This window comes from Hemiscyllium ocellatum, chromosome 5 (assembly GCF_020745735.1).
Source record: "Hemiscyllium ocellatum isolate sHemOce1 chromosome 5, sHemOce1.pat.X.cur, whole genome shotgun sequence".
NCBI classification, from domain to species: domain Eukaryota; kingdom Metazoa; phylum Chordata; class Chondrichthyes; order Orectolobiformes; family Hemiscylliidae; genus Hemiscyllium; species Hemiscyllium ocellatum.
Window position 1 is genome coordinate 76530243 of NC_083405.1, and position 25865 is coordinate 76556107.

Below are 25865 nucleotides of genomic sequence, written 5' to 3' on the forward strand. Positions count from 1 at the left end.
TACAAGGAATCAGGGACATGACAGATCACGAACTGAGAAAAACAGACTTCAGTCTTGAACTAATCGGCTAAAACTTATAATTGCCTCAAATTGCCTTAAGTGGGCGGCACGGTGGCACAGTGGTTAGCACTGCTGCCTCACAGCGCCTGAGACCCGGGTTCAGTTCCCGACTCAGGCGACTGACTGTGTGGAGTTTGCACGTTCTCCCCGTGTCTGCGTGGGTTTCCTCCGGGTGCTCCGGTTTCCTCCCACAGTCCAAAGATGTGCGGGTCAGGTGAATTGGCCATGCTAAATTGCCCGTAGTGTTAGGTAAGGGGTAAATGTAGGGGTATGGGTGGGTTTCGCTTCGGCGGGTCGGTGTGGACTTGTTGGGCCGAAGGGCCTGTTTCCACACTGTAAGTCTAATCTAATCAAAAAAAAAATTTTCCAGAAATATTTTAAGATTGAACTCTGGAAACAGGTACAATGGATCATTTTATAGGAGATAACATTTTCAATATGAGAAAAAGTTATTTGAGTGTTGTTGATCATCATGGACATTAGGTCTTGTCGGAGACCAATGACCCGTAGGGGAAAGGATGCCTGGCAGAGAATAGTCAATAGGACACAGTGTTTCCTTACTCTCACTTCATTGCCCTCAAAACTCTAAACTCATTTTGTAGGCCGGCCTATATGGTCCCAAAGAAATAAGTTTCCAGTGTTTACACTTCTATGAAAAAGCATTTTCGTATTAAGGGGGAATAACAAAAATGAGTCAAGGAGTCACAAAATGGATTGGATGTGAACAGACAGTTAAATCAAGAAGAAAATTAGCCAGTTATCTGAACTGCTCAAAAAAAGTACCATTTCAGTAATATATAGATAAGATCCAATTGTGAGATTTTATTTTCAACATCATTGACATTAAAGTTAGTCTTTCAATCCTTGATTGAGGGTTGCTGATTATCATCTACGATTTTGAGCAAGTCGGAGGACATGCCGGGGTAGCATCGGGTCAACCTAAAAATGGAGTGCCAACCTACTTTCCATATCCTGATAACCATCAACCCCTTGCTTCTCAAGGATCTATATTCTGCTTCTGTCCCCTTTTCACAAGGAGAGCTACAAAGCTTCCTGATCCTCAGTGGGAAAAAAAGTCATCTCATCTGTTTTAAATGGGCAGTTTTGTTTTTAAAATACTGATCCTGAGTTCTCGATTCTCCCAGAAGTGGAAATCTCTTCCCAACATCTCGCCTCTCACTACCTTTCAGGATCTCAAATGTTTCAATCAAGTTACCACTTATTCTTTTAATCTTTAGGTCAGAGGTGAGATGACAATGACAGCAAGGCAGCATTTGAAACAGTGCAGCATCAAGTACCCTAGCATGGGGTCACTCACTGGGATTTGGAGGTGGGGGGGGGGGGGGGGGTGTTGGGGGAAGAGGGAACCTTCACTGGTTAAAGTCATACCAAATGCAAAGGAGGTTAGGTGTAGTCAGAGGTAAATCATCTCAAAGCAAGGACATCACTGCAAGAGTTCCTCAGGATAAATATTTTCTAACTGACCTGTTTAGAGATAGTATTACATACCTCTGGTGCAGGTAGGACTTGAACTAGAGTCTCCTGACTCAGAGGTAGGGACATTGCCACCGCACTACAAGATCCCTCAGCAGATTCCACACATTCCTGTTGTTGAATTGCCTTACCAATAACTCTGGGGGTTACCACTGACCCGATATTTAACTGGATCAGTCATACTGTGGCTACAAGAACAGATGAGAAGCTAGGAATTCTGTGGTGACTTTCTAAAACCTGGCTTTCATTTACAAGGCACAAGTTGGGAGGGGAATGGATTACTCTTCATTTACCTGGAAGAGTGCTGCTTCAACAATCAATAAACTCACCACCATCCATGATAAGGCATCTGCCTGACTGGCACCCATTCTCTCCATCAGCAATACATAGTGACAGCAAAGTGCATCATCTACAAGATGCACTGCAGCAACTTAATACATTTCCATTGACAATACCTTAAAACCTAGAATCTTCATTACTTTGACTAAGGGCAGCAAGTGCATAGGAACACCACTACCTCCCAAGTTTTCCTCCAAATCACACACCATCCTGATTTGTAACCATCACTGTTTGGTTTTGTTGTTGAATCAGAAATCCAGAATTTCATTCCTAACTGCACTGCAAATGTACATGCACTACATAAACCACAACAGTTCAAGAGAGCTACGTGCTGAGTTAGAAGTAAGCACATATTGTAAGGTTAATTCTGAGAAATTAGAGATAAGGGGTTGGAATAAGAACCAAGTGTTAGGAGAGTTTCTGTAGGATAGGATAGAGAATGGAATAGTCAAGAGTCAATGTGGTACCAAAGGAAATCTTAGTTCAAGCAATGTCAGAAAGACAGGTGGACAATGTAGCTGCAAATAACGAATCAAGGATAAGTGAATGGTAAAGCTAGATGTTGTCAGTTTACTTATCAGAGCACTGAGGATTCAATTTTAGCTATATTCTAAAACACATCAAATATCGTGATGTAAGCTTAATAAATGTTTAAATATTGTTTATGTTGGATTTTGAGTTTTGTACTAGTAGCAAATGAGTTTTCTCTGTCCGAAGGGGTTTAATGATTAATGTGCAAGTATCTCTTTAACAATGATGAGTTCTTTTGAAACACAGTTATTAGAGAGACTTTATGGACAGTTTGAGTGAATGAAATAAACAATGTAATGCAAGATTTTCAGATCCAAGATTCTGGACTTTTTTTTGGAACTTGGGGAAAACACTTGGAATTTGGGAAAAAAAAAACTTTTTAGTTTCAGCTTGGGCAGATTTGCAGAGGTATTGGGTGATAACATATAAAACAATTGGTCCTGAAAAAGGAAGGTAGTTCGTGACCATTAACGAAGAGGTTACCTCAGTGCAGATAGTGTAGACTAGAAGTATTTTGGTTAAAACCTTGAAGGGGAAGCTGAGAATTTAAAGTAGAGGCTATCAGATTCTTATGAGAGAGAATTGAAGCCACAGCTAACTCAAATTCTGTATGGGACTCTCTGGCATGATGACTCAATTGTGTAGGGCTGGGATTAATGGAATTGCACTTTAAACCATGTGTTTCAACATCTTTAAACATGCTTTCATATCCAAATAGTATGGTTATTCTAACTTTTTTAAAAAAAAAGATGAGATCTATCAAGCCAGATTCAGTCTAGGATCTGACTCGTCCAATAATAACATCACCTGGGATCTTAACAAATACACAGAATGCAACACTTAATTACATACAACTCACATTTTTGTTTTATTATCCATAAAATATACAATAATCTCAGCAAAGTATTTAAAGAATGCAGGTAGGTAACCAAGCAGTCACAATTTCTATATACATGCTATAATCTTAACCTCTTCAAAAGAAATAAAACAAATCAGAAATACATTAAAACAGCACAGATTTTGTCCCATTTCATATTTCAAAACTTTGAGAAATCAGTTTGCACTTTAAAGGATTCCAGTTATTAAAATACCATGGTCTGATGGAACTGTTTTTAAGGGCCTTTATCCAAGACTGCTGAAAAGTCACACCAACTGAAAAAGTGGCAAAATAGGTAAAAGTCACACAGTAGTTGACATTAAACAACTAAGTAAAGAAACTGCTAAATGAAATGCAACAATAAACTGTTCAGAATGTAGTGATTTAAAAGGACTAAACTGAATCAAAATCAGCCATTTATTGTGCACTCCAGGCCTGCTGTTTGGAATGAATACATTTCAGGAGCACTATATTAACTAAATTAATTTGTACCAAGTAGTGCACTTAAAAAAAAGTAGTTTCATTTTGACAAGTAACAGGTAGAAGTCCTTCAGACACAGCTTATTCTGACTTGACAGAACCAAATGCAGGGCTATCATACTTCAATCGTGCAACACAGCATGAAGATACTGCCTGCTTCAATTGAAAATATATGCCTGTCATGAAATACTGGATAAGTTCTTCCCAAACACCTGTCAAACCAGTTCAAAGTATTCTGAAGCAAATTACTGAAGAGCTGCAACATTTTAGCTATGCCAAATGGGTACTGAAAAGTAACTTCTCAACATGGAAAGAAGTCTCAATTATAATGACTTCATACGTCTCCTCTCTGATGCACATCCATAACTATGAAACAGACAACAATGAAGGCACTGAAGAAATTGAAAACCAAACAAACAGTTGTACAAATGTAGCTCAAATAACTGTAATACAGTTAACCATCTATAAGGTGAATGTCAATTAAAAACTAAAGTCCAATATATTGCAAAGTCCAGGAAATATTACTATCTGAGACTTGTGGTATAGTTGGCTTCCACACCTACAAATCTATTTTAAAATACCAATTATATTATAAAATACACTGGTAAAATTTGGGTTTGAAAAATTGCAAAAAGAATGGGTGGCTCTCCACAACAACTTGGTCGATTTTAATATTTAATTAACCATCACCTTAACTGCACCAGGTCTGTCGGTCTTATGCCAAACTAGAAAAGTAGGAAAGGGGCATTTTCTGTTGGCTCAAAAATAGGTTTTAGTTTTCTCTTCCCTTTCCCTCCCTACTCTAACACAATGCCTTGACTATACTCATGCAAATCTCGTAAGATCTAGAATTGATCAACAAATGTACATCAAAATCTCTGAACGGTTTACTTTAATACTGTTAAAGCAAAGTTTTTAAACTTGCAGGTTGAGAATCAATTACAGCTCTCTAGTATTTGTATTTTGTTTTTATATAAGATTATTGTTTTAAAATCAGTTTGTTTGGTCCCTTTGGCAAATCATCATGCAAGCGAATGATGTGATATACACCAATCTTTTTACACCATTTTCTTTATTAAATTCAATAATGCCTAAGACTTGGGAATTTTTGATTGGACGTCTCCATTAATTTTAGTAGTGCTATTCCACCCAGCACTGAAAAATCTTCTCATTCAAACCATTAACCAGTGTATGCTGTTGAAATGGATCCTGGCACTGGAAATAAAGAGCTTTAAAATAACACAACATTGGCATCCATCAACTTTGTCCATAGTTTCCTACATTGTTTACAAGCTCGGAGCTGCTCGTTTCTTGTTCCATAGACCTGCATTCTTCTGTGTCTTTTTTTTTGATAAATTCAACTTTAAACCTATAATGTAATTTCTCCACTTGGCTGAGGGAGTTTAGAAGGTGTTCATTTAAAAAAAAACCCATCAATCTATGGGCATGCTTCAAGGGCTTTCATCATGAAAGTTCAAGTCAGTGTCTTCAGTAGGTCTCTGAATCAGAATCATTTAGTTCGTCGTCTTCAGTATAAGGGTAACCATCTTCCCTTCCTATACTGTTCAAACTGCAGAAAGAGCTATGATCACTTCTCATTATTGGTAAAGAGTCAAAGGACACAGTCTTCGAAGGATTATTGTAGTGATTAATGGCATTAAAGCTGAGAGTGGGTAAAGTGCTGCTGGATGAAACAGGCATCATGGTGGCCAGAATGAGGGCTAAGCAGTCTGCCACATCTTTATTTGGAGCACAAGCCAATGCAGGTGTGTATCCTAAAACAGCAAGTTTTAAAAGACACATTAGTTAGATTACTCTAATCTTATACAAATGGTAATTCAGTACAATTAATGGACAGTTATGAAAAGTCATTTTGATTGAACAAATTAATATACTTGAAACATATGAAATTTTGTTATATTTCATATTGGTAAATAGATATAAAAGCATGGAGCTGTGATGTAAATATTTAAAAATAAGACTATAACATTGATAAGGACTATCTTAACAATATGCAGTCAACAGGAGGAGGAAAGCACAAAAGTACACTTAGTTTCTTGATGAGGGGTAGAGCATCAGTCTCAGCATGTGAAGGAAACAACCTCGACTTAAAGATTTTCCTCTTCGAGCTATATCTAAATCTATTGCAGTTTTGTTGCTGACAATGTCAATATAAAACCATCTTAAGGTTCTTTAAATTATAGCTGTTCATACGTCCAGCAACAACTAAAATTTCAAGGAAATTTCTAATCAAGTACTACAAGAAGAAATAACCGGACAAGAATCTATAACCACTCTTTGGTGAATATAGCTACCCATAGAGCAGTGATAGCTCTCTCCCCTGAGTCAAGAGGTTGAGATTTTAAGTTCCACTGGAGAAACATGACACTATTGACCATGTCCACAGGTTTAAAAGTTGACAGCTCTGTACTAGTTGGCTAAAATTCTGGTCTTAGAAACTCAACGTTTACATGAGTAATATTTTGGAGAGGTTGCAGTTTAGTCTCTCCTACTGCTACTATAGCAGAATAGTCAAATTGTAGGCAATCGACAGTGGCTACATGGCTAACCTTTTACTCTAGAGTTTTATTGAATTTGAATTTTAACATCTACCACAGTGGGATTTGAAAACATGTCTCCATAATATTCCCCTGGGGTTCTGGATTACTAGCACAGTGACATGAGCATTGCACCACTATCTCCTCCTTATGAAAACTGATTGATTTTGGTTATATGTCAGGGGTTGACATTTACATGAGATCAACCAGCACTGAGGTATACACTTAAGCAAGATTGACACAACACTGTAAGACTAAAGGAAGAATGTGGTAGCTCTAATCTGAGGAAAGAATTAGGGGCAGTTAGAGAGAGAAGAAGAGTAATTGTCTGACAATTATTTTAAACTTAAACAAGGGCATTTACGAAGGCATGAAGACAGAGCTGACTGAACTCAACTGGGAAATTAGGTTAAAGGATATGAAGGGGTGCAGTAGTAGACATTTATGGAATGTTGTCAAGAATGTTGTCAAAACACAGGTGGTTAGGCAGCATCCAAGGAGCAGGAAAATTGACGTTTCAGGCAAAAGCCTTCATCAGGAATGAGGCTGGAAGCCTTGGGGATGGAGTGATAAATGGGAGGAGTGTGGGTCTGATTGGGGGTGGAGGGGAAGGCAGCTGAGTATGCAACAGGTGGATGGAGGTGGGGCTAAAGGTGATAGGTTCGAGGGGAGGGTGGAGTGGATAGGTGGGAAGGAAGATGGACAGATGGGACGGGTCATGAGGACAGTGCTGAGCTGGAAGGTTGGACCTAGGGTAAGGTGCAGGGAGGGGAAATGAGGAAACTGGTGAAATCACATTCATGTGCTGGGGTTGGAAGGTCCTGAGTTTCATGACACTCAGCAAAGATACATTCCAATGAGAAAGACTCTGGGAAGACCCAAACACTGTGACAGTACAAAAGTGAATGAAAAAGTATACTATTTCACAAGACGTATGGCAGAAGACTGGACAGAGTATTAAAAGAACAGCAAAGAATGAAAAAAAATCAAAATGAGACATAAATTAGGAGTATGAGGGAAAGCTACTGAGAAATATGAAATAAAAAGTAATAAGTTTCTACAGATATTTTTAAAAAGTAGAGTAAGCTTTGGTCCTCTGTAGTGTCTATGGAAGTTACAGAAATGGCAGATGAACCAATAAGTATTCACAGAAGAGTTTATAGGGTGCTGGATTGATAGCTAAATGAGTGGGTTGTTTTAACAGGATAGGGTGAAAAGTCTGACTTGTTTCCACTGGACATTAGAACAGGAATGGTGTGAGAGGAGTGTCTAATATCCTGAAAGGTCTTGACAAGTTTGGTCTGGAAAAGATGTTTTCAGTTGTGGGGGTTGTGTTTTAAAATTGTGGTCATCCTTTTAGGACAGGGATGAGAAGTAATGTTTCTCAGAGAGTTCTGTAACATTGAAACAGTGTCCCCGGTGGTGGTAGACAGGGGATCACTTAATATTTTTAAGGCAGCGGTAGATTCTTATTATGCAAGGGATATTGGGGCAGATGGGAATGTGGAATTCGAAACACAAATAGATCAGCCATAATTTTACTGAATGGCAGAGCAGGATTAAAGGGCTGAATAGCCTACTTCAGCTCCTAATTGTTGTGTTCATATATTTAGCATCTGTCTCTGCTAATGGTATAAGCAATATCCCAGAAATAGCCGCAAATATAGAGGTGAAAGACAATCGTCTGGGAAAAGATGCTGAAATGTTATGAAACCTAGAACCTAACAAATTGCTAGGACCTGATAAGACTTCACTTGAAGATCTTAAAAAATTAATTAAAAACAAACTTACCATTCTCATCTACAGCAAGTACACTAGCTCCTTTGCTCAGAAGCTCTTGCACAACTACCGTTAGCCCATTACGTGCAGCAACATGCAGTGGCCTGTGAGAACAAAAAAAAAATTATAAACTGCATCCAGAACTATTATGGTAACAATTAATATTTATATGGTACCCTTAAATCAGAAAACTGTCTATGACATTTCAGAAAGATGGAAGGGTTAAAAATACTTCCTTTTGAAACCTCCTAACTCTTGCTCTAAAAGAATTTTCCTTAGCCAAGGGAAATAACCTCTCAACTTTATACACCTAACCTAATTTTTTTAGTCATGACGTTAGCCTGCTCCATTTCAAAGAGAACAATTCTAGCTTATTTGATCTTTAAGACAGAGTTCTCCAGTCCAGGAAACTGCTGAGCCTACCTAGTATTTCACATGGCTAAGAAACGCAAGGAGGCCTCATGTCTTCTTGATCACGTTATCTTCAGGGATCTGATGAGATGCACTCCAAAGTCCCTTTGTTTCTTGCCACTTCACATCCTATCATTTATTCTGCATTCCTTGGCCATGTTAGCATTCCCCAATTGCATTGTTGCATATTTCAACAGATTACAATCCATTTGTCACTGTTGCATGATCTGACCAGTCCACAGATTTCTTCGTGCCATTCACAGCTTTCTTCATTACTAACTGCATTGTCAATAGTTGAACAGTCTGCAAATTACATAACAAAACCCTTACATTCAGGTCTAAATCACTGATAAATTCCATAAAATAGAAAGGACTAAGCATATAGAACATAGAACATTAAAGCGCAGTACAAGCCCTTTGGCCCTCGATGTTGCGCCGACCAGACATACCAATCTGAAGCCCATCTAACCTACACTATTCCCATGTACATCCATATGCTTGTCCAATGATGACTTAAATGTACTTAAAGTTGGCGAATCTACTACCGTTGCAGGCAAAGCATTCCATACCCTTACTACTCTTGGAGTAAAGAAACTACCTCTGACATCTGTCCTATATCTATCACCCCTTAATTTAAAGCTATGCCCCCTTGTGCTCGCCGTCACCATTCTTGGAAAAAGGCTCTCCCTGTCCACCGTATCTAACCCTCTGATTATCTTCTATGTCTATTAAGTCTCCTCTCAACCTTCTTCTCTCCAACGAAAACAGCCTCAAATCCCTCAGCCTTTCCTCTTAAGACCTTCCCTCTATACCAGGCAACATCCTAGTAAATCTCCTCTGCACCCTTTCCAAAGCTTCCACATCCTTCTTATAATGTGGTGATCAGAACTGTACACAATACTCCAAGTGCGGCCGTACCAGAGCTTTATACACCTGTAGCATAACCTCATGGTTCCAGAAATCGATCCCTTTATTAAAGCTAAAAAACTATTCCTTCTTAACAACCCTGTTAACCTGGGTGGCAACTTTCAAGGATCCGTGTATCTGGACACAGAGATCTCTCTGCTCATCTACACTATCAAGAATCTTACCATTAGCCCAGTTCTTTGCATTCCGGTTACTCCGACCAAAGTAAATCACCTCACACTTGTCCACATTAAACTCCATTTGCTACCTCTCAGCCCAGCTCTGCAGCTTATCTATGTCTCTTTGTAACCTTCAACATCCTTCGTCACTATCCACAACTCCACCGACCTTAGTGCTGTCTGCAAATTTACTAACCCACCCTTCTACGCCTTCATCCACGTCATTTATAAAAATGACGAACAGCAGTGGACCCAAGACCGACCCTTGCGGTACACCACTGGTAACTGGACTCCAGGATGAACATTTCCCATCAACCACCACCCTCTGTCTTCTTTCAGCAAGCCAATTACTGATCCAAACTGCTATATCTCCCACAATCCCATTACTCCGCATTTTGTCCAATAGCCTACTGTGGGGAACCTTATCGAACACCTTGCTGAAATCCATATACACCACATCAACCAGTTTACTCTCATATACCTGTTTGGTCACCTTCTCAAAGAACTCAACACTGTCGAAAAATATTCATTTAGTGCTTTCCCTATCTCCTCGGACTCCACAGACAACTTCCCACTACTATCCTTGATTGGCCCTAATCTTACTCTTGTCATGCTTTTATTCCTTAAATGCCTATAGAAAGCCTTAGGGTTTGCCCTGATCCTATCCGCTAACAACTTCTCATGTCTCCTCCCGGTTCTTTTGAGCATATGGAACCACACAAAGAAGAATTCAAAAACACAATCAAACAACTACTCCTTTTTTGCACCCAATTTGCCATTTTGTCTTGGATCACATGGGCTTTTATTTTTGTGATCAGTTATACTGGACTTGAAATGTTAACTCTATTGCTCTCTCCAGGCCTGCTAAGTTTCTCCAGCAATCTGCATTTGTTTCTCATTTCTAGCATCCATCATTTCCAGTATTGTAAGTGAACAAATTGTTGATTTTGAGATCATAGCCTAGAGTCTTCATGTTTTGAACAGAGCAACTTGCAATGATTCTGCCATCTCATTGACATGTCTCCTCGACCCTTTGTTTCTAGTCTCATTACCATCCCTTTTAGCCATTTAATCTCTTGTTCCTTCCTTCCTCGCACGGACCTTCCTTTTCATTCTCATTGACCTATACACAGCTCCAACCTGCCTTTATAATTGCTTATACCATCTAACGTGCATAACCTTCCCATTTCTGATGAACAGCCAATCTGAAACTTAAGCTTCGCTCTCCTCAGATGAAACAACAAAACAGAGCAGTAGAAATAGACGATTTAGCTCCTCAAGCCTTGAAATCATGACAGATCCGTACCCTAATTCCACAAACCGAGCAACACACTAAAACAGCAGCTAATTAACCTAAAAGATCCTATTCAGGTAACAATCAAAATGAATGTTCTCTAAAAAATACTTTGCAAAAACGGTTAACAAACAGTACATTGGACAAACCGGCAGAAAGCTAGCTGTCAGGGTACATGAACATCAGATAGCCACAAAAAGACATGGCCCACTATCACTAGCATCCTTACATACACAGGAAGAAGGACACCACTTTGATTGGGACAACACATCCATCCTAGGACAAGCCAAACAGAGACAAGCACAAGAATTCCTGGAAGCATGGCACTTCAACCAGAACTCAATTAACAAACACATTGATTTGGACTGAAAATGGTTTCACCAATCCAAGGTAACCTAAAAGCATAAATAGAAAGCTGGGTTTAACACCAGTGCTTCACCATAGGCTCGCTGATGATGTTACCTAGTATGGTGATGAAACGTCTGAAAACAAACATTCCTGCTCAGCGTGAGATGAGAGGAAAAAGCTTCAAATATATGGACAAAATATGTTGCCTAAGTCTTCCTTTATGTAGGCAAAGCATTTGCTTGCTTGCTGAAAATAAATTTTAAAATGCTTACGTTTGTAATGAAGTATTTGTTGAATTTATGAGGCTCCTGTCAGTAATCTTCTCCAGTATTAACAAGGCACTAGTTTCATGGCCCTAAATGTAATCAAAAGTGTAAATTGTCAGATGTAAACAAAAGAAATTCAGACAATAATAAACATAGCTTAAATCTGAAAGCCTGAAATGGAGAGACTTCATGAGGACTAGAGTTATTGTTGAGAACTCCCAGGGCAACACCTGTATTGTACTGTGCTATCACCTCTGTTGGGTTTGTCCTGCCAGTGGAACAGGACATATCCAGCAATGGTGATGAGGTGTCTGGCACATTAGCTGTGAAGTACGATTCTGAGAGTATGACTACTTCGGGCTGTTGCTTGACTAGTCTGTGAGACAACTATCCCAATTTTGGCATTCGTCCCCAGATGTTAGAGTGGACAACATTGCTGGGTTGACACGGCTGTTTCTGCCCTTTTTTCCGGTGCCTAGGTGATGTGCTTAATTTCATTACTTTGTTGAGACTTCATAGCTGAGTGGCATGTTAAGCCATTTCAGAGGGCAGTTCAGAATAAACCACACTTTGCTGGTTCTAGATTTACATTTAGGCCAAATTGGGGATAATGTAGAAGTGGAGAGAAGCTATTTTTAAAGCAATAGAAAACATTCTCAGCTCGGTAATTTGTCAGGGATGGTTGAGAGTTTCCTAATGATGAATTGAGAGAGATGTATACAAACATGAACATTATCAACATGAATATGACAGCAGAAGACACTTTTAGCAATGGGATGTGAGAAAGTAACTACGCAGAAGTAGACAAAACGGTTCAGAAAATTTCAGCAAATCACCCAAACTGTGAATTCTCAGCTGCTTGAGCAAGGGTTGTCCATGCACAGACTAGAAAATGCAAGTGAGAAGATTTCCTTGGCTTCCTTATCAATAAATGCTTGGGAATGTAGAACAATTGATGCTCAAAAGCTGCATTTTTGCAGGGAGATTAGCTCAAAAGGAAAACACTCCCTCTCCCTCAAACAGTAACCAAAAGCAATGGGAACACTCCACAAATTACATATCTATTTAACCTGAATGATCCTTCTGTAGTTTGGTACCTCTCAGTAAGTTTTGTTTTCTTAAACCTGGGTTGTCTCCAGTTGAAAGCAGACCTGCCATATGTTAATGTCACCAAGAAGTCAGCTTTCAGGCACCTTTGCTGTACATCAATGTTTTTGTGTGACTGGAGCAGCGAACTTGCAAACATTATCATAACTGGGCTAAGTAATTCAAAATTGGAAATCAAGCTTCAAGAGCTTTTACATGTATTGGATTGGAAATTAGGTAGAATGAATGAACTGTCACTTTTCATCAGGAACTTGTTTGGAAAATGTTAGCCTAATTGCTGTTACGCGAAGTGAAGTCTCACAAAAAGATGCAGCAGTTTCCAAAATGGAGTTTAATTGAACAGCTGAATGAGATGGGCATGCAAATGAGGTCCCATAACACATTTGAGGTCTTAACAGTTGATTACGAATACAAAAAGAAAATCCCAAGATGGAAGACATTATTTGGGCAAACAAAACATTTAAGAAATTAAAAATGCAGCATTGAAGTTTTGAAATTTCCACATTGGGGGATGCCAGGAAAATGAAACTTATTGGCTCAAGTGGTGGGTGGCACGGTGGCACAGTGGTTAGTACTGCGGCCTCACAGCGCCAGAGACCTGGGTTCAACTCCTTCCTCAGGCGACTCTCTCTGTGAAGTTTGCACATTCTCCCAGTGTCTGCGTGGGTTTCCTCCGGGTGCTCCGGTTTCCTCCCACAATCCAAAAATGTGCAGGTTAGACAAATTGGTCATGCTAAATGGTCCGTAGTGTAAGGTGAAGGGATAAATGTAGGGAATGGGTCTGGGTGGGTTGTGCTTCGGCGGGTCGGTGTGGACTTGTTGGGCCAAAGGGCCTGTTTCTACACTGTAATCTAATCTAAAAAAAAGTATCCTCTGTAAATCTACAGGAAAATTTTGTAGTTGTTATTTCGGGAATAAGAGGCACATGTTGCACTTTACCAAAAAGACCAGAAGAGTAGTAAAAAGTACTTTAGCAGTGAAAATTCTTGCTCTTGTTGAGGTGACAGATATGGTGTTTTTCTTAATGAAAATATTGAAAGACATTCTCAAAAGGGATTACACATCAATATCATACAATGAATGCTACATTTATAATAAATCAGTATGAGATAATATACTTGCATCAAAATATACCTATGAGAAAATACAGGATTGATATCATAGCTTAAAAACATGGAGGAGAATGAGAAATCTCCAAACTAAAATAGGTGTACAGCAATAGTCGATTATCACAAGATCTAAGAAGCAATGAGAAATACTGAGGGGCTTTGTAACTTTAATATTTATAAAAGAAAATAACGTAAGAGCTATTTTAAAAAATGTGTTGAAATTTTGTATTATTTTGTGGATGGATACCATTTTGAGAGAAGGATAATCTGTTATCACCTCACAGGGTCTGCCAGGGATCTCAGAGACCTCATGGAACTAGGGAGCGAGTGATGGTTGTACTCGAAGGGATAATTGGGTAAAAAGTGGGTGTCGAAATATGGGGAAAAAGAAATCAGAATTGCTGTAGAGGGAGGTGTTTGGTGTGGAAAATATGTCCTTCAACTTTATGGCCAGGAGTAAAGTCTGCTAATTATTATTCAGATTTATCATACTTGCAAGGCTTTATTTATTGGTGTATGGTTCATTGGTATTCATTTGGCTATTTTAAGCAATGACAAGATTAAATAATAAACAAAAGAATTGTAGGAGTACTCCAACTTCAAGAATGCAGGTACTGTGCTATGCAGGGTTTTATAGAAAATAATTTATTTTAATTTCGTGAGAGTATGGAAATCAAGAGACAATATCAGACAGGAATACCAAGGTGCACAGACAAGTGGGAGATAAAGACTGATTGTACTTAAAGTTGACAAGCCACTGGGACTGGTTAAATGCTTACAAATGGGCTGCACGGTGGCACAGTGGTTAGCACTGCTGCCTCACAGCGCCTGAGACCCGGGTTCAATTCCCGACTCAGGCGACTGACTGTGTGGAGTTTGCACGTTCTCCCCGTGTCTGCGTGGGTTTCCTCCGGGTGCTCCGGTTTCCTCCCACGGTCCAAAGATGTGCGGGTCAGGTGAATTGGCCATGCTAAATTGCCCGTAGTGTTAGGCAAGGGGTAAATGTGGGGATATGGGTGGGTTGCGCTTCGGCGGGTCGGTGTGGACTTGTTGGGCTGAAGGGCCTGTTTCCACACTGTAAGTAATCTAATCTAATCTAAAAATATACTGAGGGAAGTGAGAATAGGAGTATGGGAGGCAATGGCAATAAATTTTCACTCTTCCTTAGAGGACTTGTATCAGCAATAGTCACAGGTGAGGTGCCTGAAGACTGGAGGTTGGCTAACGTGGTGCCACTATTTAAGAAAGGTGGCAAGGAAAAACCAGGGAACTATAGACTGGTAACCCTGATATCGGTGGTGGGCATGTTGTTGGAGGGAATGCTGAAGGACAGGATTTGCACGTATTTGGAAAGGCAAGGACTGATTAGGGATAGTCAAAATGGCTTTATGCATGGGAAATCATGTCTCACTAACTTGATTGAGTTTTTTTGAAGAAATAACAAAGAGGACTGATGAGGGCTGAGTGGTAGATATGATCTATATGGACTCCAAAAGGCGTTCGACAAGGTTCTTCACAGTAGACTGATTATATTCCAAGTGATGTAACCTTGCCAGAGAGAATGAGTCATTTGGATATAGAACTGCCTTGAAGGTAGAAGACAGGGGGTGGTGATGGTGGAGGGTTGTTTTTCAGACTGGAGGTCTGTGACCAGCAGTGTGCCACAAGGATTGATGCTGCGTCCACTGCTTTTCGTCATTTACACAAATGATTTGGATGTGAACATAGGAGGTACAGTTAATAAGTTTGTAGATGACACCAAAATTGGAGGTGTAGTAGAGAGCGAAGGTTATCTCAGATTACAATGGGATCTTGATCAGATGGGCCAATGGGTCGAGGAGTGGCAGGTGGAGAATAATTTAGATAAATGGGAGGTGTTGCAGTTTGGAAAGGCAAATTCAGAGCAGGTCTTATATACTTAATGGTAAGGTCCTGGGGAGTGTTGCTGAAAAAAAAGAGACTTTGGAGTACAGGTTCATTGCTCCATGAAAGTAGAGTCATAGGTGAATAGAATATTGAAGGCAGCATTTGGTATGCCTTCCTTTGTTGATCAGTGCATTGACTATAGGAGTTGGGAGATCATGTTGCAGCTATAGAGGATATTGGTTAGGCCATTTTTGGAATATTGTATGCAATTTTGGTCTCCCTCAGAGATGAAGGATATTGTGAAACTTGAAAGGGTTCAGAGAGGATTTACATGGATGTTGTCAGGGTTAGAGGGTTTAAGCTATAAGGAGAGACTAAATAGGTTGAGGCTATTTTCACTAGGACATTGGAAGCTGAGGGGTGACCTTATGTAGATTTATAAAATCATGAGGGGCATGGATTTGGTAAATAAACAATGTATTTTCCTGGAGATGGGGTGGGAGAGTCCAGAACTAGAGGGTATAGGTTTCTGGTGAGAGGGGAAAGATTGAAAAGCGACCTAAGAGGCAACTTTTTCACGCAGAGGATGGTACATGTTATGGAATGAGCTGCCAGAGGAAGTGGTGGAGACTGGTACAATTACAACATTTAAAAGGCATCTAGATAGGTATACGAAAGGAAGGGTTTAGAGGGATGGGGGCCAAATGCTGGCAAATGGTACTATTTAATTTAGGATACTTAGTCAGCATGGACGAGTTGCACCGAAGAGTCTGTTTCCATGCTGTACATCTCTCTTACTAGAAAATTACATCATTTAAACCTTTGCTCAAAGAAATGGTGCAAGGAAAAACCAAGGAATTACAGACCAATGAATTTAACACATTGATTAGGAAATTTCTAGAAACAATAATTTGGGACAAGATTAATAATCACATGGAAAATTGTGGGTTAATGAAGGGACAGCATGACTTTCTTAAGAAAAAAATCATGTCTAACTAACTTACTGGAATCCTTTTGATAGACTAAGGGGGTTAATGAGGGTAATGCTGTTGACATGCTGTATATGGACATTGATAGTGTGCTGCACAGACCTGTGGACAAAATCTCATGGTATCAAAGGAACAATAGCAGCATCATACAAAATTTGTGGGGTAAGAAACAATAATTATGTATCTTTTTTGGACTGGGAGAAGATTTGTGGTGGTGTTCTTGTTTTTCCTGACATATAATGATGTAGACTTTGGGATACAAGACATGATTTTAAAAATTGATAGAAAACCAGGAAACACTATAAATTACAAGTTAATGTAAAACATCAAAAGGATATCGTTGAAAAGTGTGGTGCTGGAAAAGCACAGCAAGTCAGGCAGCATCTGAGGAGGAGAGCCAATTTTTCAGGCATAAGTCCTTCATTCTTGAGGATGGGTTTATGCCTGAAACGTCGAATCTCTTGCTTCTCAGATGCTGCCTGACCTGCTGTGCTTTTCCAGCACCACACTTATCGACTGATTTACAGCATCTGCAGTCCTCACTTTCTCCTAATCAAAAGGACACAAATCCAGTTGGTAGAATAAATGGATAGAATTGAACTTTATCTTCCATCTAAGTGTGAGGTAGTATACTTTGGTAGGAAGAACAAGGAGAGACAAGATAGAGGGCACAACTCTAAAACGGTTTAAGAGCAGATGGAGCTGTGTTATGTGCATAAGACATTAAAGGTGACAGGACAGGTGGAAACATTAGTTAATACAACATGTAGTAAACCAACTTTATTAAGTGGAGTATAAAATATGCAAGAGCAAGAGGCTATGCTTGTAAAAGACATAGCCTCAACTGGAATACTGCTTCCAGCTCAGAGCAGCACATATTAGAAAGAATGTGAAGGTGTTGGAGAGTGAAGAGTTTACAAGAATTGGTCTAGGGATGAGGAATTTCAGTTATGAAGATAGGTTGGAGACACTGGGACTAATCTTGAAGAACTGATGGCAAAAAGGAGATCTGATTGAAGTATTTAAAGGCATGAGATGTAGGCAGGGAAAATGACGAAAAGTGCTGTATGAGTGAAAGGATCATGAATGAGAGGGCATGAATTTAAACTAAGTTATTTTTTATTCATTGATGATTGTGGGAAATTCAGTGATGATGATGATGATGATGATGATGAAGAATGTCAAGGACGGTGGTTGCTTACTGGAGATGGTCACTGCCTGGCATTTGTGAGGTCTTGCTGCATTTGGACTGTTTCAGTATCTCAGGAGTTGTGACTAGTGCTGAAGATTGTGCAAACATCCCGACTTCTGATCTTATGATGGACATCGATGAAGCAGTTAAACATGGCTAGGCATAGGACAGTGTCCTGGAGCTGAGATGAGTGAACTCCAACAATTACAACCACCTTCCTGCCTGTCAGATATAACACCAACCAGCATAATGTTTGCTCCCAATTCTCATTGGTTCCAGTTTCCTCAGGACTACTTGATGCCACACACAGTCAAATGCTGTCTTGATATCAAGGGCTGTCACTCTCACTTCATCTCTTGAGTTCAGCTCTTTTTGTCCATTCTTGAACCAAGGCTGTAATGAGGTCAGCAACAGAATGACCCTGGTGGAATCCAAATTGGGTGTCACTGAGCAGGTGCTGCTTGATAGCATGGTTAATGACACCTTACATCAACAATAGGTAAATGAAGCGAAAAAAAAAAGAGGAAAACCCTTTTCACTTAGCAAATAGTCAGGTTGCAACTGTAAGACCACAAAATATAGGAGCAGAATTCAGCTATTCGGCCATCAAGTCTATTCTGTAATCATGACTGATTTGTTTCTCAACCCATTCCCCTACCTTCTCCACATAACTCTTGATCTCTTTACTAATCAAGAACCTATCCATCTCTGTCTTAAGTACATTCAGTGACTTGGCCTCCACAGCCTTCTGTGGCAATGAATTCCACAGATTAGCCACCCATCAGCTTAACAAATTCATCCTAATCAGTTCTAAAGATTCTATGCCCTCAGGTTCTAGTCTCTCCTCTTCGTGAAAATTCTTCTGCACATCCACTTTATCCAGGCCTCGCAGAATTCTGTTAGTTCCAATGGGACCCCCCATATCCTTCAAAATGCAATTGAGTACAGACCCAGTGAGTGACCGGGGAATGCTTAAATTACAACTATAATTTATTTAACAAAATGAACAATTACCAATAACTAATTCCATAAAATTGATAACTTTTGTTTCATATGTGAGGTCCATCACGTTTGACACTCACCTTGCTACAAGCTAAGTGGAGGGCTGTATTCTTGTTCATGTCCTGTAGGGTCAAATTGGCCTTTGCACTGCTGACCAGTACTTCTACAATAAAACAGCAAAAGCAAATTAGTTTAATTTTCAGCTTACAATGAAACTCCCATGAGAGTCCCACTTATTACATTTGATTCTACCTTCTTTAGATCATTTAAAAAGGCAGAAGCATTTATATGTTCAATCCTACAGCATACTTCTGGGTGGACGTACTGCCTTTAGACCTACTAACTGTGTATTAATTAATATTTACCAAATCTTGAGTTAGGAAGCATCAACAGTCGAGTTAAATGTAGAAACAATAAAATTTCTATGAAGTACTGAAGTTGAATAGTATATCAAACTTTGCTACTCAAGAGCACAGATTAACATTTTTCCGCAAAGAGAATTCAGTGATGCCAACTCCCAAAGACCTTCACCCACAGCTTTGTAATTCTTCCCTTTCAAGCATTTATTTAATTCCCTTTTAAGTATCAATTCAGTCCACCCTACCTGGCTGTGGGGCAGGAGTAACAAGAAGATGGATTACTGGGCTAATGGTAGGCTACTTGGTAGTGTGGATGAGCAGAGAGATCTTGGTGTCCATGTACACAGATCTCTGAAAGTTGCCACCCAGGTAAATAGTGCTGTGAAGAAGGCATATGGCGTACTGGGCTTTATTGGTAGAGGAATTGAGTTCCGGAGTCCTGAGGTCATGTTGCAGTTGTATAAGACTCTGGTGCGGCCTAATCTGGAGTATTGTGTACAGTTTTGGTCGCCATACTATAGGAAGGATGTGGAGGCACTGGAACGGGTGCAGGGGAGGTTTACTAGGATGTTGCCTGGCATGGTAGGAAGATCGTATGAGGAAAGACTGAGGCACTTGGGGCTGTTCTCAATGGAGAAAAGAAGGTTTAGGGGAGATTTGATAGAGGTGTACAAGATGATTAGAGGTTTAGATAGGGTTGACAGTGAGAATCTTTTTCCACATATGGAGTCAGCTGTTACTAGGGGACACTGCTTTAAATTAAGGGGGGGTTGGTATAGGACAGATGTTAGGGGTAGATTCTTTACTCAGCGGGTTGAGAGTTCATGGAATGCCCTGCCAGTAACAGTGGTGGACTCTCCCTCTTTACGGGCATTCAAGCGGGCATTGGATAAGCATATGGAGTTATTGGGCTAGTGTAGGTTAGGTAGGCTTCGGTTGGCGCAACATCGAGGGCCGAAGGGCCTGTACTGCGCTGTATTTTTCTATGTTCTATATCCGAACATAACCACTATCGCATTAAGTAGTTTAGCCTCATGTCACATTTGGTTCTTTTGCCTTTTACCTGAAAGCAGTATTCCCTGGTTCTAGTTCCCTCCTGCCAGTGGAACTCATTATCTCCTGTCTAGACACCTCTGGCAAAATGTTTTTGGCACTAAGGTTGCAGGCTGGGCAGTGGTGACAATGAAAACAACAGGGTGCTGCAACAGGATGGCTCTGTAATTTTTGCATCTGTGATTGAGTTTTCCTATCAGCAGGACCAATGCCAATCAGCTGCCTGCAAAATGGAAATGAGCGGCCTATTTAAATAATGAAGCCCTTATTAGAGTACAGCTGAAAAAAAAAGACTTCTCTTCAGTCTCTTCTGATGTATTATAAATGATCTAGTCTCTTTACAGTGGTATTTCTTGCAAATTGTCTTGATGTGTGCACAAAAAAGTTCGGTCTTATCTAACGACTATTACAAGAATAATTTTCGCATACCGCTCTAATTTACCAACAGCAAAACTGTTTCCTGCCACATGGGATGACTATGGCCATGCTGTAACTGCCTGGGCATCAGAGAAAGAAGCACTATTACTCAGATGGGAGTGAAGCGCATCCTGTGGTTTCACTCTGCTTCCCAGAGGGATTATTTGATCTTATCTTAGAGGGTTTAACATTATTATGCTCCTCTCGATCCCCACACGGCCTCAACATTGCACACCTCTCTCAATGAGGCAGCTGAGGGTTTAGAAATACATGCCCTCTGATTAAGCTGGCAATATGGGAACCTGCCTTAATGCCTTTAATTGGACAGATAGCCTAAAGATGGTCCATTAGAAGGCCTAGGAGAAAATGAGGACTGCAGATGCTGGAGACCAGAGTTGAAAAATGTGGTGCTGGAAAAACACAGCAGGACAGGCAACATCCAAGGAGCAGGAGAATCGATGTTTCGGGCATGAGCCCTTCTTCAGGATTCCTGAAGAAGGGCTTATGCCTGAAACGTCGATTCTCCTGCTCCTCGGATGCTGCCTGGCCTGCTTTGTTTTTCCAGCACATTTTTCAACTCCATTAGAAGGCCACATGGTAAAGCTGCCAAGTCAGTCCCAATGTCGGAATTCTCATTATGTCCTGATGATGGGGGTCCTGAAACTCTCGATAAAATCCTGTCACTCTCAATCTTGAACACATCAACCTGTTTTTTTTTTCAAACCATCTCTACTCTATAGACCTCAGCTTCTCCACTCTATCGACCTACCTATCTTAACTCCCTGATTTCTGGAACTATTCTAGTAAAGTCCTTCTAATATCCTTTCAAAGGCCTTCAATATTCTTCTTATAGTGTGATGCCCAGAATTGGGCATAGCGATCCAGTTGGGACCAAACCAGTGCGTAGCACAAGTTTATGATAATGTCCCTGTTTTTGCACTCTGACATCCATAGACTTACACAGCACAAGAATTCTCTATGTTCCACTTTCCCAACCACTTTGTCAACCCACACTGTCAATATTATATTTCCACATCCCTCTATTCCCACATCATCTTTATTTTATATTACCTCTCTTCTTTCCTCCTATCAAAATATATTACATTGCACTACTCTGCAATAATCTCACCTACCATGACAGTCTATGCCTTCTTGATGTCAATCATTACTGAAAAGTAAATAACGAATAGACTTACCAACTGCATTAGTTTGCCCATTTTCTGCTGCCATCATTATTGGCGTTTTCCCTGTTAAATCTGCAGTGTTTACTTGAGCATTATGGCTGAGTAGAAGTTGTAAACATTCAACATGATCTGTGAAAGCTGCTGCATGAAGAGGTGTTCTGTAATAAATAAAACAACAAAGTCACAATTGTTTCACAAGGTCAATTTTGTTCCTTCCAACATTAGAAAAGCTAAGTTACATGCTGGGTTGCCATTTAAATCACTGTCATTCCATGCACAAAATATTGGAATACAGTTTATAACATCTTATCTCTTCTTAGATTTCCCCATCTATTACGGAATTAGTGAAAATAGATTCAGACAGAAGGAATTTGATTTATACAGTACTTCGAGATATTTTAGGAACACCTCAATAAACCGTATACCAAGTGTTAGCAATTACTGCATACAAATTATTCTGTTGATGAGATAAATTGCTAGTTAATCTGTCTTTGTGGTATTGAAGGAGTATTAGTCAAAAAACATGGAGGTAATTGTGCTGCTCTTCAATTTGTAAAGACTTGAATCACTGAAACAGGGAAACAAATATAATGTCTAATGCAAGAACTGCACCTTAATAAGTAATCCGGTTCAGACAAAATGTATCCTAAGCTGCTGAATGAAGCCAAAGCAGAAATGGCAAAGGCATTGATCACAATCCATTAACTGTCATTAGATACAGGAGTAGTTTCAGAGAACTTGTAGAGGAACAAGGAAGGGGTGAGCTGCTATTATTATACTACAAAAGGAACCAGGAAACCATGGGTCAGTCACTGTAACATCAGCAAAGTGATGCTTCTGGAAACATTATCAGAGATAAAATAAATTTTCACTTGCAAAAGAAATGGATTAAGATGAGCCAGCATAGAGTCATAGAGCACAGAAACAGACCCTTCGCTCCAACTTGTCCATGCTGACCAAACATCTTAATATGACCTAGTCCGATTTGCCAGCATTTGACTCGTTTCTCTTTAAACCTTTCCTATTTATATACCCATCCACACACCTTTTAAATGTTGTAATCATTCCCATTTCCACTACTTCTTCTGGCAGCATGTTTCATATCTGCACCACTCTGAGTGGAAAAGTTACATTTCAGGTCCTTTGAAAATCTTTCCCCCTTTCATCTTAAAACTATGCCGTCTGGACATCCCCCACCCTCGCTATTCACTTTATCCATGCTCATGATTTTATAAACCTCTATAAGGTCACCCCTCAGCCTCTCATCCTCCAGGGAATAAAAGCCCCAGCCGAATCAGCCTCCCTCTATAACTCAAACCTTCCAGTCCTGGCATCATCTTTGTAAATCTTTACTGAACCCTCAAGTTTAACAGTATCCTTCCAATTGAAGGGTTACAAGAACTGTACGCAGTATTCTAAAAGTGGCCTCACCAATGTCTTGTACAGGCGCAACATGACATCCCAACTCCTATACTCAATTCTCTGATCAATGAAAGCAAGTGTGCCAAACAACTTCTTCACTATCCTGTCTACCCAAGTCAAGTTATCATTTAGGTAAGCCTGCTCCGTGTGCCTACTCAGGCCAATACAGGCTATCCTTTCTCAGGTCTGTTACACAGACTTGAACACATACTCAAGGATAATCTAATCAGGATTATCTAAGAACATTTATAGCAACACCAATACCAGAAACCATTTTTGGATTTGTTAAAGGTAAATTGACTAGTACAATTGAATTCTTTGAACTAGCAGACTATGTTGTTCAAGGTAGATATCTAAGTAGACTTTCAGAAGACATTCTTCAAAATAATAACTTATGAAAAAGATCAAAGCTAATGGATTTGGAAGGTTAAGTTCAGATATGAAAACAGAATTGGTTCAGTGACAGGTTGATCAGTCTTTGTGGCCAAATATCAATTTTGGGTCCATTTTAAAATTTTATGTATAATCTAAATCTGGGTGGAGGGACAGCACTGCAATATTTGTAGATGCTACAGAACTGGACAATGTTGTATATAGCAATGAGGATAGTTGCAGACTTCGGATGATTGATAGAATGGTGAAATGGTCAGAAATCTGGCAGATGAAATTCAATGCAGAGAAATGGGAGGTGATGGACTTCAGGTGGCCCATTAGGGAAGAGATGCTATGCAACAAAGGGCATAATTTAGAGGAGTACAGATGCATACAAATCCTTATATGTGACCTGACAAATTGATAAGGTACTTTTAAAACGTTGCATGTGACAACTGGTTTGGTAGACTGAAGAATAGATCATGAAAGTAAAGAGATCATTCTAAAACTTATGAATTATTAGTTAGGTTTCAATTGGAGTACCATGGACTATTCTGAGCATTACATTTCAGAAGATGTAAAGGCGTTAGAAAGGGTATACAGAAGGATTATCATGTTGTAACCAAGGATAAGGAATCTCTGTTTTAAGGGAAATAGTTCTAAATTCTTACACACCTGAATATTTAGAGGATTGATATATTTTTGGAGAAAACTATTCCCTCGGGTGAGTACATCATTAACCACAAGTCATAGATTTAAAACAATTTTGCAAAAATCAAGAAGAGAGATGAAGATTGTTTTCCACTCAGTTGTTTCCATCTGGAACAGTCCATCTTAAAAACTGGTAATCATGATTCCATGAATAATTTTAAAAACGGATCAGATAGGTTCTTGAGAATGAGGAACTTCAATTAAAAATGGAAAACAGGCCAAAGCACCGCTACGTTTTCGAAAAGCCAGTAAATGCACAATGGAATGAGTGGTCTCTTTCTGTGCTATACCTCAAACACAATACTCATTCAATGCAATATTCCTTGAAGTGTCAATTTATTTGCTCAAGTCCCAGTACAGAGCTAAAGGATATAATCTTTTGACGCATCAGAGTGCTGCCAACTGAATAAAGGCAAAATTTGTAATTATGAATCTGTAAAAATTCAAGATATGAAATTCTGACATTAAAAAGTTTAGCTGCAGAAAGAAATATAGAACTGTTCACGGACTATAAAAAGTGTTATTGGAATTGCTTTGCTGTTTGAGAGCTGCATGCATGTATTATTTTTTAAATTGGTTAAAGTTATGCTTGGCTGTTTGGTTTAAAAACTAATTCATTCTAAATACATTCTCCTCAAAATCTTGACCAATAACTCTTACACCAAAGTAAAAGACAGTTTTACATACGATATTGAATTATGTCACTAATTTGGATTGGCATAGCCTTTTCAACCATTTCATACCCCCTTAGAATACTAACATTGTCTTCTTTCTGCTGATTCTTTGTGTGCAAGAACTTTGAGAATCAAAGTGAAGGTTGGTTGGTTAGTCACCAAGATTCACTCTGTTTTCAATGGAGTATATAGGGATTAAATATGAAAATAAATTTCATTACCTTCCTTTTCCATCTGTAGAGTTTACAATACTAGCACCTAGAACATCTATTAACATTTCTGCTGAACCTTCATTGTCATTTATTCTGAAAGAAGAGGAAAAACAGTACTAGATGAAACATACATTTATTTGGACACTTACTAATAATTCAGATTATAGTGATTATAAAAAAAAACTTACACAGCACAATGCAATGGATTAAAAGAGTTACCATCCAGTTTTTGAAAAACCTCCTGTTCCAGCAGAAGTTCTACACAGGTATCGTGACCTGACAAAGACAAGAAAGCTCTTTATACCACTTTGTACTTTTACACGTTTCAAATTATGGAGATACTCCAGTCGTAGTCTCGCAAGGAAGTATTAGGCACAAGACATTGCAATTACAAGTCCATTTTTCGTTTTATGTTCGCGAATCCAATGGCCAAATAAGAGAGGGAAAATGTGTTGTTCAACTATTTTGTGAGTATTTACTGCAGGATGAGGAGTAAAACATTGTGCAAAGGAATATAACAGTTTTTCAAGAAATGACAAAAATTCCACAAAATATTAAAATTAACTGGTTTTATGATATAGTGATAATCAAGAGATCAATTTTAAGCACCAACATTAAAATAATCATTTAAACTCCTTGCTGGGACAAAATGAAGTCTGTGAGAAGGAGGAAAT

General features: G+C 39.3%; 1 protein-coding gene across 4 annotated transcripts in view; it reads right to left on the reverse strand.

Annotated features, from left to right (window-relative positions):
* Positions 1-3322: 3322 nt before the first annotated feature.
* LOC132815748 (serine/threonine-protein phosphatase 6 regulatory ankyrin repeat subunit A) overlaps positions 3323-25865 on the reverse strand; it is a 196115-nt gene continuing 173572 nt past the window's right edge. For 3 of the 4 annotated variants that reach the window (XM_060824871.1, XM_060824872.1, XM_060824870.1), the window contains exons 22-28: positions 25380-25467; positions 25201-25284; positions 21813-21958; positions 18868-18950; positions 11529-11611; positions 8131-8222; positions 3323-5556 (exon numbers count right to left, since the gene is read on the reverse strand). In XM_060824871.1, the coding sequence (XP_060680854.1) occupies positions 5270-5556; positions 8131-8222; positions 11529-11611; positions 18868-18950; positions 21813-21958; positions 25201-25284; positions 25380-25467 (863 nt within the window). In that variant the 3' untranslated portion in view covers positions 3323-5269. Of the gene's footprint in view, positions 5557-8130; positions 8223-11527; positions 11612-18027; positions 18207-18867; positions 18951-21812; positions 21959-25200; positions 25285-25379; positions 25468-25865 lie in introns of those variants that run through there. The other variant, XR_009644702.1, reaches the window with a different exon arrangement.